The sequence below is a fragment of the Falco rusticolus genome, chromosome 1 (genome assembly GCF_015220075.1).
Source record: "Falco rusticolus isolate bFalRus1 chromosome 1, bFalRus1.pri, whole genome shotgun sequence".
NCBI lineage: Eukaryota > Metazoa > Chordata > Aves > Falconiformes > Falconidae > Falco > Falco rusticolus.
The window spans coordinates 3,040,478-3,057,929 of NC_051187.1; the positions used below are offsets into that span (position 1 = coordinate 3,040,478).

The 17,452-nt window shown below is 56.2% G+C and overlaps 1 protein-coding gene across 2 annotated transcripts; it reads left to right on the forward strand.

Moving 5' to 3' along the window:
* Positions 1-513: 513 nt before the first annotated feature.
* Positions 514-16,739, forward strand: FAM20A (FAM20A golgi associated secretory pathway pseudokinase). Of its 2 annotated transcripts, XM_037404900.1 has the most exons (11): positions 515-922; positions 7,252-7,436; positions 7,878-7,928; positions 8,366-8,444; positions 9,564-9,656; positions 11,180-11,295; positions 11,738-11,918; positions 12,237-12,346; positions 12,721-12,802; positions 12,887-12,946; positions 16,055-16,739. In XM_037404900.1, the coding sequence occupies exons 1-11, from the start codon at positions 618-620 to the stop codon at positions 16,317-16,319; spliced, it is 1,527 nt and encodes a 508-aa protein (XP_037260797.1). In that variant the 5' UTR covers positions 515-617; the 3' UTR covers positions 16,320-16,739. The 2 variants fall into 2 exon arrangements, with proteins under 2 accessions (XP_037260805.1, XP_037260797.1); XM_037404908.1 differs by lacking the exon at positions 7,878-7,928 and having other exon boundaries at positions 514-922.
* Positions 16,740-17,452: the final 713 nt, after the last annotated feature.

The window sequence follows — 17,452 nt, forward strand, 5'->3', positions numbered from 1 at the left end:
AGACCCATGTGCCAGGGAGCACGGCAGAAGGGCTTCAAGCCCAGCTGTGGGGCCGGAGCTCCCCAAGGCTCTGCCCATGGTCCCCCAGAGCTGTTCAGGCTCCTGGTCACCGACCCCGACCCCAGCCCCGCCCGGAGCCCCCTCCCGCCCCGGCGCCTGCCAGCTCGCAGCTCCTGCCCGCGGCTTTGCCCGGGCGGCCTTTGCGCCTTGGGCAGAGGGGGCAGAGCCCCCCGGGGGGGCAGGGGCGGGGGCAGGCGGGGGGAGCCGGGGAGCGGGGGGGGGCCGGGCGGCTCCGGGGCTCCGGCGGCTGAGGGGGGCGGGTGGCAGAGGCGGGGGCGGCTCGGCTGGGTCCCCGCGCCCCGCCGGGACCTGCCGCCCCCCGCAGCCCGCCCCGCAGCCGCCCCCCGCCGCGGGACCCCCGCCGCCCCCTTCGCCCCCGGCCCCCGCCCCGGCCGGGCTCCCCGCCCCGGGCCCCGAGCCGCCCTGCCCGGTCCCCGCCCCGAGGTGCCCGCACACCCCCCGGCTCCGCCGCTCGAGCTCCCCCGTGCGCCCTGCCCCGGGAGGCGGCGGCGGCGGCTCCCCGCGCCCGGAGCTGTCCCTGCCCGCCGCTGCCGGCCATGCCGGGGCCGCGCCGGGACCGCCCGGCCGTGCTGCTGCTGCTGGGGGCTCTGCTGGCGGCCGACCTCTACTTCCACCTCTGGCCGCGGGCGCGCCGGGAGCTGGCGGCCGGTGCCCCGGGCTGTCCCTGCCGCCGCCCCGCGCCCGCCGCCCCCCCGCCCCGCGCCCGCGCCGCCTCCGCGCTGCGGCGCCTCTTCGCCCACCCGCTGTACCGCGCCGCCGCCCCGCGGGGCCCCGCCGAGCCGCTGCTGGGCGCCCGCGAAGCCCTGCGCTACTACCGGCGGAAGGCGGCTCGCTGGAACAGGTGCGTCCCGCCGGCACGGCACCCCTGGGCGGGCACCCCCTTCCGCGGGCACCCCCTGCGTGGGCATCTCCCGGGCACCCCCTTCCGCGGGTACCCCTCCGTGGACACCCCCTGCATGGGCGCCCCCTCCCTGGACACCCCCTGCCCGGAAAACTCCTAGGCACCCCCTTCCCATGCAACCCCTGCATGGGCACCCCCAGCCCAGCGCCCCAAGCGCAGGACCCCCCGCGCACCCACTGCACAGGCACACTGCCCCCCAGCACTCCCTGCATGGGCACCCCTCGGGCACCCCTCCTGGGTACCCCCTGCGCAGGTACCCCACAGGCACCCACGTTCTGGGCAGCTCTCCTGGGTGCCCCTGCTTAAGCACCCCTTAAGCACGCGCCCCAGGGTACCCCTGGCATCCCCAGCTGGGTTTGTGCCCCCTTCCTGGCTCTCTGCCCCACCATCCCCCCACCTCGCCCCCTCCCCAGTAACCGCACCCCATGGACAGGCAGAGCCGAGCAGAGGGGGTCTGCTGGGAGGGCTGTCCTGCGGTGCCCCCCGCTCGGCTGCTAGAGCCCCAGGTGAGGGGAGAGGTGGCTGCTGACCCACGGCGTGAGACCCTGCAAGCCATGTCCTCCCAAGAGCAAGCACCTCTGCTCCGTGTCACTTTTTTGGCGTGGGGCAGGAGGGGAGCCAGTCCCCAGGTGCTGAACCCCAAAGCTGGTCCCCTGCATCCCCCAGCCCTTAGGCTGGGTGACAACCGGAGCCCTCGGGCTGCAGCAGCCAGTCCCCCAGGCCAGAGCCCTGCACGTCTCAGTATCTGCCTCCAGCGGGTGTCCTCCGACCCACGGCAGGGGTGTCGGGGCGCTGGCACCTTGCTCAGCCCCTCTCCCGTTCCTTCTGCCAACTCCTCCGCGAGGAAAGGCACAGAGGGTTTTACGCTGGGACAGCAAAGGGCTCCCAGCTCAGAGCCCCCTCTCCCTGCCTCTCCCAGCCACGCTGGCAGGAACGCTCCCCCATCTCCTGCTCCCGGGGTGTGACTGGCACTAGCCCCTGCGGCCCCCACCCCGGAGGGGACAGTGACCCTCAGCACCAGCTCTGAGCAGCAGCTGCCTGCGCAGGATCCTACCACTGAGGCTTCCCACACCCCGGAGCCCTGAACCCCTGATCTAACCCCCCTTGCAGGAGGGCTGCGGCCAAACTGGAAACGGGCAGCACCTTCCAGCGTCCTCCAGCTCCTCCCTGCACCCCACCAGCTTCTTCCTTCATGCACAAACTCAGATCCAATGGGGATGGCTACGGTGACACGGTGCCAAAGCAGGTCACCATGGTGCCTCTGCGCAGAGGCTCCCAGCATGCCGAGCTTGCAGCATCATCTCACTGTCCCCTTCATGGGATGGGACAGTGCCCACCAGGCAGCATTTTCTGGGACCACCTCAGAGGTCCCTGTCCTGGCACTTCCCCACTGCCGGGGTTTGGTTGTCAGTGTCCGAGCCAGCCCCTGCTCCTCCTGCCACCCACGTGCTGCTTGCTGAGCCGCGCGGGCAGGATTTCCAAGCTCCCACTTTCTCCGCTTCGATGCAGATTCCTCTCATTTCTGTGGGTTCACCCAGTCCTGGTTTCAGGCACAATTTGCAGGAGGAGATGACGGGAAGCGATAATGGAAGGAACCGAAGAATGATCCTGGGTCCTGGAGCTGCCCCGTGTGCTCGGCCGGGGGTCACCCTGCGAGGCTCATCGCTTGCTCGAGTCCGCCTGGAGCACGTTGAACCCTTCACACATCACTTGATGCCCATGGACAGGGTGTTTGGGGATCCCTGGGGACAAATGCCCCGGACCCCCCTTGGGTGCATCTCCTCAGAGCTGGGCAATGCATCCTGAAGACATCAGGATTTGGGTAGCGAGATGGATGTTTCCCAAGCAAAAGCCCGGTGGGATGGGGGCATTTGAACCGAAACAGCTCACAGCATATACTTGGTGGCTTCTTGAGTACCACCAAAAGCCCTGAGCACCCAGTGCTGAGCATTTGCAGCAGTGCTGGCATCACCTCCACGCCAGCCTCACCGGCAGGACAGCCCCAGCTATTTGGTAAGAAGTCTGCATTTCCCAGCTTTATTTACCGCTTTGTTTAAAACATGCGCCATTTGTGGACGAAACCGTGGCTGCACAGTGCCTTTTGTTCTGAGGTTTGGTTATGATGTGGCCAGGAGGAATGCTGTGATGCCATTTGCCCTTGGTTGACTTCACTTTGCACCTCCAGGTGAGAGCAGAAAGGAAGGAGAAAGAAGGCAGGGTATTGATTATTCCTCAGTCACTTTGAAATAAAATATATGATGCTCACATAGCGGGTAAAGCCTTCGGAGAGCATGCACAGGCCGAGGGACACACCACCTCTCCTGCTGCCGGTGCTGCAAATTGCATATACAAGACAGCGCTTCCCAGCGCTGATGCGTTTCGTGAGACTGTTAATTTGCTGTGGGCATGGAGGAATTTCTGCCTCACCAGAAGCACTGCAGAGCCCATGTCCTCTCTGACACGGTCAGTGAAAGAGCCGTCCCTTATAACTGCCAACAATGAAGGGCAGCGCCTCCGCGGGACTCGGGAACCCACGGCTTTGTCTCCCAACGCACAGGCTTAGCGAAGCTGCAGCTGAAGATCGTGCTGTGGGAGCAAGGTCCGCACCAGCTCTCCCCAAGGTGTGACCACATCCCCTAGCAGGCAGAAGAGGCTCAGAGCTGAGTGTCCCTGGGTCGCCCCCTCCTCAGCTTGGCTGGGTGATGGCATGTCTCTGCATCACGTGTAGGTCTGGCTGTTGGCAAAGCAGCTTTCAGAGTGGCAGGATGCTCTTCTTGAGTGGAAGAGGCTGTAGCTTCAACCCTGCACCTGCAGCACAGCGTGCCTGTCTTTATTTTTGTGGCCAGATGGACATCAGCTGGGCTGGGACTCTCTGCCAGCTCATGGAGTGGCCCCAGGACATGGCCCGTTTCGGATCCCCGTGGCCAGGGGAGCACAGCAGCACACATCCTACCTCCACGGTGCTGGCTGCACGCCAGCTGCTGCCCATTCCTGTGCTTTTCCCCAGCACTTCAATTAGGACCAGGAGTTTGATTGCAGCATGCAGAACCAGCTGGAGCCACTGATGGGGATGCAGGAAGGAAACAGCAAAAAAACCCATCCACACCTCTTCAAAACCAAAAAACAAGACAACCCTTAAAAACTCCAGAGCTCATTTTTATCCTTCAAGGAGCAGCTTCCACACCCCAGACTCTGCAGCCAGCTCGGTGCGGGGGGAGGCACGGGGTGAGCAGACACCAGCAGCCTGATGCCGTGCCCCTCGCAGCCCAGCAGCGAGCTGGCTGAGCAGAGAGCTAGGGCAGCCCCGGGGCTATTTATAGCAAGGTACAAAAGAACCTGCTTTTTTATATCGTTATGTCTTTTGCAGAGATCTGTTCTTACAGGGAAATATTTCAGGAATCCTGAAGGAAATGGGGAGGTCGAGGGAGGTGCGTTTTGGGTTTGAAGGCTGGAAAGGGGCTCGCTGGCCCTGCAGCAGCTCACCCGGGACAGGGACCACGTGGGTGCTCCCAGCCACCGCTGGGAACTGCCTCCCCTTGCATAACTGGTGCATTTTTTTCCCCATCAGTGATCTACTGCACACTGCCACCCCGGGGGGAACAGCCTGTGTGTACGGGAGGCAGGAGAGCAAATATGGTAAAATATTTGGGCAGCTTCCCTAGAGAAAAATCCTGAGTCATTCTTCTAAGTTACACTGGGGGCTTTATTGTCCCTGGCCACAGTGTGGGGCTAAGGTTGTGTCTTGCCCCCTTGAGACCTGGTGCACTGGTGTGCTGGAAGGTCAAGGCACATCTGCTGGAGCCGGCAGCATCCTGGGGCCGCAACCTTGTGTGCAGCCTGCCAGCCAATCCCCCCATTTGGCCATGCTCCTGTGTCCAACACCTCCTGTCTCGGGGGAGCTTCTGCCTCCTCTGCAGATGTCCTGGGCAAAGGGCTGGACTGAGCGCAGCACACCGCCAGCCTGCTGCCCGACCACGCACGCGTGGACTTCGCACCGCAGCTGACCCCGTCCAACTGAAAGGCAAACAGGCTGGGAGAGAGGACAGGCTGCTCTGACCTGCAGATAAGCCACGTCTCTCTGCTGCCTGGATTTCTCCCAGGGTGCTACTGAAACGTGTCCCTCACCACCAGCAGGGCTCATCCCTTGCTCATGGTTAGACCGGACTAACCACACTGTTTAGCCTGCTTGGATGGAGAATGACGGAAAAAAAGACCAGCCAAAACCCAGTGCTTCCCTACTGGTCTGAGCAGGGAAGCAAAAAACCGAGCAACACCTGTGAGCCCTTTCCAGCCACCAGCACCACCTTCTTGGCTGATAAATGCCTCAGTGCATGGTCAGCACCTGCTTGTCGCAGCCACCACTGCAAGCTGTGCAGCGCAGCCAGCCCGGCAGAGCCCCGCTGCCGGGACACCCTGCCATGCCTGCGGGTGCCCACACACGCCTCCCTCTCCTCCCTGTTTTCGGTTTTGTTTGCATTAGGCAAAACCTAAAGAATCGGGAAAAGTAGGAGAAACTAAAGGGGTAGCAAAACATCTCTTTTCACCTTTTGTGTTTCCCAGAGTGTGTTTTGCTAAGGGTCTGGATTGGGTCTAGCAAGGCATATGGCACTGCCCTCCCTCCAGCTGCTCCATCCCAGCCTTGGGTAACGCCCCACTCGTGATCAGCCCCCAGCTCCTGTTTTCTTTCACGGATGTATCTTGGCACTTTCAGTGCAAACTGAACTTCATTTTCCCTTTATCAGGAACAGCTACTCTGCACATGGCTTGGCCAGCGCTAATGAGAAACTAACGCGCTGTCCTCCACCGCGTGGAATAAGTGACCTTTCAGTTGCAGTTTGGCAAAGTGTGGGTCTCAGCTGTGGAGGTCTCTAGGTTGAGGAAAACACTGATCAAGCGGGGAGATGTTTTGGGTTATTATTGAACTTGGGAGGCCCCTTCGGCTCCACCTGCCAAGAAAGGGCCGGGTTCAACCTTGATCCGAAGAGCTGATGCGCGGGAAGCTGCCAGCGGGCCTCACCACATCCCTGCCCACCAGACCAAGGGCTGTGAATCTGGTCACAGGCACAATCTCTGGCTCTAACTTGGTGATTTTTTTTTCCCCGCCTGGGACCTCTGGCTCCAGGAGAAAACTCTGTCAGAGATGCAATGACCAGAAAGACAGTCCTCAGTGGAGGCTCGCTTGGACAAGACCCTGTCATTCTGCTGGGCTCTCCAGACTCCTCACTGAGCAGTCAAGACCCAAGTCACCCGCTGTCACATCACATCCCCTCCCCAACTCTGGCCTGGAACCTGCAGCTCTTCCTTCATCCACCACACAGGCCAGCTCTTGTGTTGCTGGAGATGTGGTTTAGCTCCAGCCATGCCCTGACACCCTTCCTGCTCCTGATGGGGTGAGGAGAAGACAACAGAGTCCTTTGTCTTCCCTCTTGAGGCTGCTTTCTCAGGGCTTTGCAGAGGCAAGAAGGTGGCACAAATTGCAAGACCTTTGACCATCTCAATCATTGCTCCCTGCCTCAGTTTCCCCTTGGGTAACACGCAGAGTCTTTACCCACCCCATGCCCCCAGCTCTGCTCCCCTGTCATGGGTTAACCTCAGCCAGCCGCTGAGAACCGTGCAGCCGCTCGCTCGCTCCCCCCGCAGTGGGACGGGGAGGAGAATAGAGAAAAAGGTAAAACTTGTGAGTTAAGAATGATTTAATAATGGAAATTAAATATAATAATAATTATAATAATAATAACAATAATAATAATTGTAATGAAAAGGGGAGAGGAAGAGAGAGGAATGAAACCCAAGGGAAAAACCCAGGTGATGCACAATGCAGTGCTCCCTGCCTGCTGATGGGTGCCCAGCCATCCCCGAGCAGCGATCGGCAGCCCCCAGACAACTCCCCCCAGTTTACGTACTGAGTGTGACGCTCTGTGCTATGGAATACCCCTGTGGCTAGCTGGGGTCAGCTGTCCTGGCTCTGCTCCCTCCCAGTTTCTTGCGCACTCACTTGCTGGCAGAGCACGGGAAAGTGAAAAGCCCTTGGATATAGAGTGAGCACTACTTAGCAACAACTAAAACATCAGCGTGCGAGCAGCATTCTTTCCATACTAAATCCAAAACACAGCTTGGTACCAGCTACTGAGATGAAAATCAACTCTATCCCGGCCAACACCAGGACATCCCCAGCACCCTCCCCACTCCCCCACAGCCCCCGGGCTCGGCGCAGCAAGGATTTCCGTTCCCTGGCTCATCCTCACCACTCCGTAACCGCTCTCTTCCAGGAGACACAAGCTTTACAGGGAGGAGCTGAACCTCACCTCCCCAGCAGCACCAGTGCCGCTGCGGCCAGAGGCCAGCTGGCTCCAGTTCCACCTGGGCATCAGCCGCGATGGGCTCTACCCGCGCTCCAGCCCCACTGTCAACAGGCTCCTCCGGGACATGCAAGACTTCACCACTATCAGTGCCGGTAAGCACCCTCCTGCCACAGGACTGGGGCTGGGGGGAGCTGCATGGGGCTGGGGGGCTCCAGCCCCCCCCCAGCTTACTTTTGCAAACAAGGCAGGGGCTGTCACCCGCTGGAGAATGCTCCCAGCCCTGTGCTGGCTTCCTTACATGCTGGGCAGTTGCCGCGCCCTTACCTTGAGATGGGAGGAAGGCTGTGGCCCTTAATGCAGCATTTTTTTGGTGCCAGCCATGCTGCAGACCCATTGCACAGCAGCTCAGTCCCGACAGGCTGGCTCAGCACCCCCCGTGCCCCAAGGGGACTGCACCCCTCACTGCGCACCAACGCCACTGGGGCTGCCATGGACATGCAGGCAGGGCTCCCCTGCATGCCCAGTGCTGGGAGGGGGCTCAGCAGCAAGAGACTGAGCCCAGTGGGGTCTCACCGCTCCTCCTGCCTTTACAGACTACAGCCAGGATGAGAAAGCGCTGCTGGGAGCCTGCGACTGCAGCCAGAGTGAGTTTCAGGTCCCTGCTCTCCCCTCGCATGCCACCACCTCGGCTGACCCCATCCCAACTCCTCCATCCTAACCTCAGCAAGGGAAACGTAAAACCGGGCAATGCCAGGTCCTTCTCCCTTCCATTAAACCACCAGCAGAAGCTGGGATGTGGGTGCCAGGACACCAGTATGCCACTGGTTTGTACTGGGAGGAGGAAAAACTCCCCAACAGAACGTAACAAATGGTTGTTGGGAGAAATGCTAGAGGGAAATCTCTGGCACAGGGGAGAGGGAGAGAGGAAAAATAGCCACAGAAGCAGAGGGGAGCAGCCGGAAGGAGCGATGGGATGCGCTTACCAGGGTGGGAAGCCGGATCGTGGCACAGCGTGTAACCAGTGCTTCACTGCGTGCCGGGGAGGCTTTCCAGGTGGCTAACGTCCCGTTTCTTCCCCAAGTTGTGAAGCCCAGCGGTGTGCACCTGAAGCTGGTCCTCAGGTTCCAGGACTTTGGGAAAGCCATGTTCAAGCCCATGAGGTAAGGCACGCAGCAGAGCCCCCACCAAGCCCCCCACTGCCCCGCGTAGCCATGAACCCAGGAGCCCTGCGGCGTGGGGTGCAAGCATCCTTGGCAGGGACAGCCACGCCGCAGCTGTGTCGTTCCTCCCCTGTGCTCAGCTACCTTGACAGCTGAGAAGGTTTAATTATTGTTGGCTGCTCGCACCATCCCAGAGGCGTGCACGGATAAACACCGGTGTTCCCACACTGCTTACTGATGTTGGAAAGTTCTTAGTTCGTAGATGCCAGATGGCAAAGGACCTTGGGACACTTGTTCTCCCGAGAGCTTTGTTTTAGGGACTGCTCATTTCTTCCTCTTCCCCAGCTGACTTTGTGTTTTACCTTGTTTCGCCTTGGATTCCCCAGAGTATTTCCAAGAAAGAGCCACCAGTCCCAGTCACCTCAAACAGGAGTTTTAAATTGCTTCTGCACTTGCTTGGGACTCTTCATATTTATTCCCCCTCTCCTTTCTGTGCGCAGGCAGGGCAGCCAGCAGCACACCGACTGCGATGGTCTGCTCATCTAGAAAGCAGCCAGCTCCTCTCCTGTTGGTGTCCATCCACCTCTGCCGCGTCCGGCAGGTCCCAGAGGAGAGGGAAAGCATCCATGCACTCAGCTGAGCCAGGAGGGCCCAGCAGTGCCTGTGGGCTTTCCCGTGATATACAGCTGCTTGGGAGGCTGAGCATGCAAATTCACATGCTACGCAAATTGGGGCACTGCGTGGCAGCCAGAAAATGAAATTAAATAAGGTGGTGTTCCCATCTCAGGGGTATAATAGTCCAGACCTGAGCTCTTCTCCGCCTCCCACGGGGACATGAGAAGCGCAGCATGGCCTCTAGCACCCCTGGCTGCACCCACCTGAAACACCGTCCCGGGTGGGTGTAAGCCGTGGCACAGACGTGTTGAAGCCCACAGTCACCCCTTCCCCCTCCCTGACCCACCCGGCACCAGGGCAATGCTCCGGCTCAGCACTGGGCACTTTGGGACAGCCACACGCCAGTTGTCCCTGGGCACACCATCCTCCTGCCACCACCCTGCGCCCAGGCTGCCTGCCTGCGCTGCTGCGCGAGGCTGCGTTAACCCCCGTGCTCTCTCCCAGGCAGAAACGTGAGGAAGAGACTCCTGAGGATTTTTTCTACTTTGTTGACTTCCAGCGGCACAACGCGGAGATCGCTGCCTTCCACCTGGACAGGTAGGGGCCTGCCACCGCCAGCTGCCAGTCCTCTGCCCACAGAAGGCTTTGGCACGAGGAAAGCCGCGCTGAGCCCCGCAGAGCCGCCCAGCCTCAGACGAGCGATTGCTTTGCAGCACCCACTGGAGAGCTGATGCGTGATTTGGGGACAGGGTGGCTCTGGCTCTCGCCTGAAGCCCAGGAGCCAGCTTTGCCCTGCCCAGCGCACGAGAACAGGCTGGCAGATGAAGTCCGGGCTGTGAGTGGGTCAGGTCCTTGCCCAGCCATCCCACAGGCACACGCACGCGCTCCCTCTCATGCATTGCAGTGCAAAGAGGAGCTCTGGGTGCAGCCTGGATCCCTTCCCAGGGAGGGAGTCACACGCTCCATCGGCAATCACGCCGTGGTTTGGATGGAGATAAACTGCAGCGATGCAGTTTCAGGTTCTCAGCTAACGAGCAATTAACCTGGCTCCTCTCCCTAGCAGGCTCGGTATTTAATAAAATCAAAAATACCCTTATTACAAGAGGAAGGCAGCAGCTTCTTCCTCTCAATGGGATGAGCACTGAACATCCAGGGAAAATGATCCCTGATGATGATGGTGGTGGATGGGGGTCTCCAGTTCCCACACCCAACTTACATGAAAAGCAGGACATGACTGTAAGTCCTGTAGACCAAACTCTGAGCAAGAAATGGAGCTGAATTCCCTTTCCAGCTCTATCCCTGCATCACCACAGCGACTCTGCTTGACTCAGCTACCATCAGCTTACCTCTCTGCATCCCAGCCCCACCGCCAGAAAAATGAGGCCGGAGTGCTGTTCTGAAGCGCTTTGTGGTTTTTAGAGCTGAAAGACATTAGATGAAAGCAAATGATTCTTCTTTCTTTGAACATTGCTCAATAAGGAACAGGCTAAATCCTGTTTTCTGCCTGATTCTCAGAAGCAGAGGGCATTGCCCAAGGAGCAAAGCACAGCATTCGCTGGCTGACCCCGTGTTACTGACTCAGCGATCAGCAATTCCACTCACTGACATGAATGCCTTTCTGCCCCAGGCCCTCATTTTTTTTAGTATTTTAGATGAATCAGCTGGGCATGAGTGCCTCTGAGTGGGGTGATGCCTCCTCACCTCCTGCTGTCTCAGCTGCGTTGTACTGGGTTCTACACATCTTTCTGTGTCAAACCCAGCACCATAGAAGAGCCTGAAGAGCCTTGCTTATGTGCAAGGGGATGCGAGAAACCAGTTAGGGAAAAAGACATGAATTCTGGAGAACATCCAGATTGTTCCAGGCAGCAGCTATTAAAATACCAAAATCCAAACTCAGCCGCATTTTGGTCCAGGGGGTAAAATGATGCAGGCTATTTACTAGAAAGAAGGTAGGACGAGAAAAAAAAAAAAAAAAAGAAAAAAAAAATCCATGTAGGCATAGTCATCAGAGGGTTTACCAACGGAAGGGATGAGGACAGCATCCGCTGCCCCGTGTTGCCTTCCTGCACAGTAACATCCCTTTGCACCGCAGGCTCTGAGCCACTGTCCCTCTCGTGCAGGATCCTGGATTTCCGGAGGGTACCACCCACGGTTGGGAGGTTGATCAATGTCACCAAGGAGATCCTGGAGGTCACCAAGAACGAGATCCTGCAGAGCGTCTTCTTCGTCTCACCAGGTAGGTGAGCGCTGGGCTGCCATGAGCTGGGGTTGGACATGTTGGTCCATGGTGGGTGGAAGGGCAGGGTCTGCAGGCAAGGGGGGGTGGCAGGACTTGGGCTGTGGCGCAGAAATAAAACGCCTGGGTGAAACAGATGCACAAAGACACGGCTACAGCGGAGGTGGCCCTCTCTCAGCCTCAAGCAGAAACCAGCTGCCAGGTCTGTTCACCTGCCCCCTCTTCCTAACTTTGCCTTAGCATGGGACCAGTCTGTCCATCGACTAAAATCCAGGTATTCTCCATGATTTTCCACGAGTTTCACATCCACAATGTTGTTACGTGTGCCACGATATATGCAGTCGCCATCACGCGATGGGGAAGAGGTCAGTCCAGGCTATCTTGTGGCCTCCTACAGATCGTAGCTCCTTTCCCCACTCTTTTTCTTCTCTTCTCCCCACAGCCAGCAACGTATGCTTCTTCGCCAAGTGCCCGTACATGTGCAAGACTGAGTACGCGGTGTGTGGGAACCCTCACCTCCTGGAAGGGTCCCTCTCTGCCTTCCTGCCATCCCTCAACCTGGCACCACGACTCTCCATCCCAAACCCATGGATCCGGTCCTACTCGTTTGATGAAAAAGAGGAGTAAGTGGGTAAATGATGCTGCTTCCCGTATCTGCATTGCAGGGAGCACATGGGAAGGAGAACGAGCAGGGTACAGACACACATACAGAAATTGTACGTCCAGGCAGAGGAAAGCCAAGGTTCCCAGGTTGCCTGTAATTAATCTAATAAACTCTTAATGCCTGGGCATTGACTGGGTTTGACTTCCAGTCTCCTGCATGCACAAGGAGGGAGATTTAAGTCCTCATCTCCGCACGGGAGACCAACCTTGGCATGCCGTTAGGACACAGCAGCAGCAACACCCGAGCGCACCTCTCCCTTCTCCTCCATCTCCTGCAGGTGGGAAGTGAATCCGCTCTACTGCAACACGGTGAAGGAGATCTACCCCTACAGCAACGGCAACCGGCTGCTTAACATCGTCGACATGGCCATATTTGACTTCCTAATAGGTATGTATGGTGAAGGGGGAAATAACGTTCCTTCCTTCCGTGTGGGCCTTCAGCAGCCTGTCTGCCCTCCCACGCCATGGTGTTTCTCAAAGTCATCCCTTCTGCTCCAGAGACAAGTTTGGGAGACTGCTGTCTCCCTACAGCCAGCCAGCACAACCCCTCCTGATGTGCAGGCAAGGGGGAGCCCCCAGACCCACCCCAGCCCACTCCCCAGGGGGCCCAGCAAGGAGAGCACAGCAGCCCTGGGCATCTCGAGATGCTTCCAGCAAGGCAACAATTCATTCACACAGAGCTGAAAGAAAATGTAGGATGTTTTAGAAAATTGCTTGGTCACATGCAAGGGAAACTCTGTTCCTCTGTCTGCCCTTTACCAGGGAACATGGACCGTCACCACTATGAAATGTTCACCAAGTTTGGGGATGACGGCTTCCTCTTACACCTGGACAACGCCAGAGGGTGAGGCTGTGGGAGGACATCAGGGTGGGGGGGAAGGTGGTGGGCAGGCACTAAAGCTCTGTGCTCTCTGCTTTACCCCTCCAGGTTCGGGCGGCATTCCCATGATGAAACCTCCATCCTGGCCCCGCTTTCCCAGTGCTGCATGTAAGTGCCAGCTTCATCTTCCTGCCCAGACACATCAGTGTTCCCACCACAACAGACCAGCAGCGCTTACTGCTGGAAGTCACCCAGACCTGGCTCCATCCAGCAGTGCAGGGAAAGCCCCTGCTAATCCCAGCCAAGGGGGCAGGCCAGGCGCTGGAGCATGGGAATTGCAAGTTGTCCCTTGAACGGGGATTAAGCTGTTATATCAGAGCATTAAGCTCTGCTGTGCTGCAGCCGGCTGCGGCGTCATACGACAGTCCTTCCTGGATACTTCCCCACTGGAGCTAAAAGGCCTTGCAAGTGTAAAAGCTTTCACAGCTAGACCAGGAGACACTGTCCACTGGATCAAACCCTTCCAGAAGGGTCTACTGGCATTTCCCAGCCCATCGACATAAGGTGCTATCAGCCCCATTTGTCTGACATGAAGCTCAGAAATCTCCATCCAAAAACCTCATAGAACTTACCAGTCAATCAGGTTTCTTCCCGTAGCATTAAGAAGTTCATAAATTTTCCTATTTGAATCCTGTCTTCCTCCTTTATTAATTTACATAAATCATCAGCTGAAAGTTACATTTAAGAGACAAAACGCTGCTCTTCCCTGTGGTTTCTCTTTAGGAGACTCCTAACCTATTTCCTTGCTGTACCTGCTCCATCTCAGCCCTGGGGTGTCAACTGCACTCTCTCCCCATACACTTCTATTACTGGATCTAATTTTAAGAACTGTTATTTGCGCCCAGTCAGCCTTTTCATTTATAATGGCAAGCTCGCAGTGAATCCTTCTCTTGAACTCCTGTTCTGTGCAGTGTAAATTAACTCTGCCTCTTAATTTGACCTGTATACAGTAATATCCGCAGGTCAGATCCTTCCTATCCTGCCAGATCCACCTCCCAGAAGCTCTTCTTAATTTGGTTCTCCTTGTACAAGGCAGTGGTAAGACCACCTGCAAGTCACACCTTGAAATAAGCCAACTAAGGCCAAGAACAGCGTAAAACCAACTCACGCTGCCCAGAGGACACACAAAACCCCCCTCATTTCCCAGAACAGCCAATCCATTTGGAGTGGGGGAGCATCCAAAAATGCTTGGAAAGGAGGTAAAAAGGTTTATCTGAGTAAACTGCAGAGGCCACCGATTTCAAGCCTGCCCTGACCAACTGGCTGGACTGAGCACACCGAGTCACCTCCTTGCTCCTAGGCGAAGCTGAGCCGTGTACACCTAAGCAGGAACCAAGTCCTCCAGCCACGAGGGACCACTCAAACCCCAGGGATGCTGAACAGGCTGCTCGCTTCCCTGTCAAACATGTTCATCTTGTTCCCAGCTGAGTTCTTCTCTAAGTTTGGCTCCCAGCAGATTTAAAACTGGTATTTTTAGCTACCTTTCACAGCTCCTACAGCAGTTCTTGTCCCACATGGCTCTCCTCTCCCAGCGTTGCTCCGAGCATAGCAAACAGCACATATGTAGCCATGCAGTAAGAGATGGTCCTTCTCCTGAAAGGGTCAAAACCCTCAAGAAGGTACAGATAGGCCTGACAACAGACCCCACTTAACCTGGCATATGTATCTTCTTGGCTGATGAAACCCTGAGAAGGCTCAGGGTCAAATCTTCAGCAATTCAGTACAACAGCAGGGTTACAACCACCCTGCGGGAGAGGAGCAGGGCCAGTGGCAGGATTTCCATCTCACACTCCTTTCCATGTTCTGCCTGTTTCTTATGTAAGTGTGACAGCATGGAATACGCCATTCCCCACAGGGTCACACTATCCCCTACTCCACCTCCAAGCCCCGTCACCGCTTGGACCAGAGCAAACACAGCCGGCGTTTACCCACAGCAGCTCCTCGGTCACCCCTCACCTAGAAGAAGGTTTGCATCTGCTCCGTGCAAAGCTTTCTCTGGCAGCAGCAGAACCTCACACCCATGCTCTGGCAGCGATTTAAAGCCTCGTTGCCAGCCTTAGCGCTTGATCAATTGATTATTTGGGGGTTTGCAGGAATATCAACGCAAGCCTGGCAGCCAGGACAACAGCCACAGGTGAAGTTTCCTGCCCCCTGTGCCAGCACCACGCAGGAGGCAGCCGCTCACAGCATCCTTCTCCCTCCTGCAACACAAGCATTGCTGACCAAAGACACGCAGGGCACTTGGCTGCCCCAGAGCGCTGCTGGCACGTCATTGCTTGTAGCACCACTGGCACCTGGTGCGATTCTGTGGCTGCTCAGCCGGGCACAGCGGCAGCAGCAACCTTCCCCTGCCATCCGAACCGCACGTGTCCCATCAGAGCTGCAGAGCCAGGTCGCTGTTCCCAGCTGACAGCCTGGGTAAATAACAAGCGTACAAAGACAAATTCTGGAGCTGGTTAAAATGTTCCTGACTACACCTTTTCCCATCTGAAAAATTCTGGCTCAGCTAAATCAGAATGGCTCCACGAACATGGACTACTTTGTTTTCAAAATGTAAAGGGCAGTAATTAAAACCACTGATTAATTTCAGTATTAGAGATGCTGAAATCAAAACACTTCTGCTGAGGATTAAACACATGATTTCAGAATACTCAGTCTCGTTCCCAGAAGTGTTCCAAGATTATAGCTTTTCATCCCAATTTCTGTCAAAAGGAAGTAATATTTAAATTGCAATATCTCTTAAGGTGAAGAGTCACAGTTAAATCAGTTCCAGGAAAGACTCCCTCTTTTTGCTCAGAGTGTTGACAGATTTTTCTTCTCATTCATGCCTCTTCATTTTACCTCCCCCTCTGCCCCCAGCCCATAAATGCCATCCTTGGGAACACGGCACCATCCTGCAGTAATCTGGGGAATCTCTGGCTCAGAGGAAGAACACTCATTACTGAGAACTTCTATCTTGTTTTTCTCTGGTGACAGAAATCCACAGTACAAATAAATACTCTGCAGTCTGGAAAACCAAAGGAAGCAGCAGAGGTTGCTGCAAAAATTTTTATTTCCTTCAGAAATGGCAAGGTTTTGTTCCAAAGTTCTTTGTGAAGTATCTCCACCTGTCTTTGCCTTCCCTCCTTCCCCACTACCCAAGGCACCCAGATAGCTGGTTCTTGCTAGGATGCCGCAAGTAGTTTGCATTAAGATATGCGATTTCTTTTTTTCCAGAATAAAGAGGACAACATTATTACGACTCCAGCTCCTGGCTGAGCCAGAGTATCGGCTCAGCGACATGATGAGGGAATCCCTCTTGCAGGACCGCCTGGCACCTGTCCTCACCGAACCCCATCTCTTGGCTTTAGACAGACGGTTACAGCTTATCCTGAAAGCCGTGAAGAAATGCATAGACACATATGGAGAAGCCAAGGTGGTGGCCAATGACACCACACAGGTCGAGGCTCCTGCATCCGACAGAGTGAAGTTGTCCACTTAAAACAGTCCTTAACTCGGGCTCAGAGGCAGGGAAAACTCCTGCAAGGCAAGTGACAGGTATAATGGCTGGTAATTCCCATCTACAAACACCTGCAGAGACAGAGGGGAAACTCTTCAGAAGATCTTCAAGAATCACGCTGGGCTTCTATGCTGGGTATTCAACCAAAGCTGCTGTGCTTGGGCAGCGTGTTGGTAAGTTGTGGTCTGACCACAGCAGACCCTTACACCCGGGACAGCAGCTCCCTGGTGGAAAAGCAGCGATCTCCTGCTCTGTAGCTGGTCATGCCCTTGGGAGGGTGGGGGAACACACGGCCATTTGTTTGCTCAACCGGCACAGGATCTCGGTCTTGCTAGCGAAGGACACAAACCAGGTCCAAGGATGAGGCTTGAATAAAGAGATGCCAAGAGCATTTTCCTCTTATTAAGTCTCTGTTCTGTAATCAAGACTATGCATTGAGAAAAGAGCAGTCTTGCTTCATGAGGGCAGTACCTGCCACCAAGACAACACGCTGATTCAGCATGGTCAGACTGAAGAGTATCTGCACAGTATTGACCATCAGGCCTGTCCACTGCCTCTTGGTCTCACCAAAGTGGGGGGGGCCTCTAGCTCAGGTCATCTGGCTCCCCATTTGCTTTAAAGTCACTTAAGTTGTCCAGAGTTCCCTGGAAAATAGAAATGGTAACCTGCCCCCACCCCACACACCCCTGCATTTTGAGGAGATGCAATAGAAACTGGAGAACAAAAAAGCACGGGGAGGGAGTTACTGCATATCTTCCAATGGGCAGTTTTCCCCATGCCTCCCAGTAACAAGGCTTAAAAATAGCTATTAAAGAGGACTTCAGTAACAAGTTTTTTCCTTTAACTGTTTAAGAACAATTGCACTGAGCTTTCTGGCAACCTAGGGAAAGTAGTTGAGAACTTTGTTGATAATTTGTCATCTTTAAGGGGAAAAAAAAACCCCAAACCAAACACGCCACAACCAATGCGCTAGCTCATTCTAAACTAACCTTGAAGTTAAACAAATTCCACCCACAGCATTGCAGGCCTTTCAGAAGAGAATCCCAAAACCATAGTACAGATCTTGTCAGGCAGCAGTTAACAGGTTCTCAGCAAGCTGCTGCACCTAGCGCTGG

Excerpts from the sequence above, each read along its gene's own strand:
- FAM20A (XM_037404900.1), top strand. The coding sequence starts at position 618 with ATGCCGGGGCCGCGCCGGGACCGCCCGGCCGTGCTGCTGCTGCTGGGG. Across the intron at positions 7,437-7,877 it reads CTTCACCACTATCAGTGCCG|ACTACAGCCAGGATGAGAAA; the intron begins GTAAGCACCCTC and ends CTGCCTTTACAG. Across the intron at positions 12,347-12,720 it reads CATATTTGACTTCCTAATAG|GGAACATGGACCGTCACCAC; the intron begins GTATGTATGGTG and ends GCCCTTTACCAG.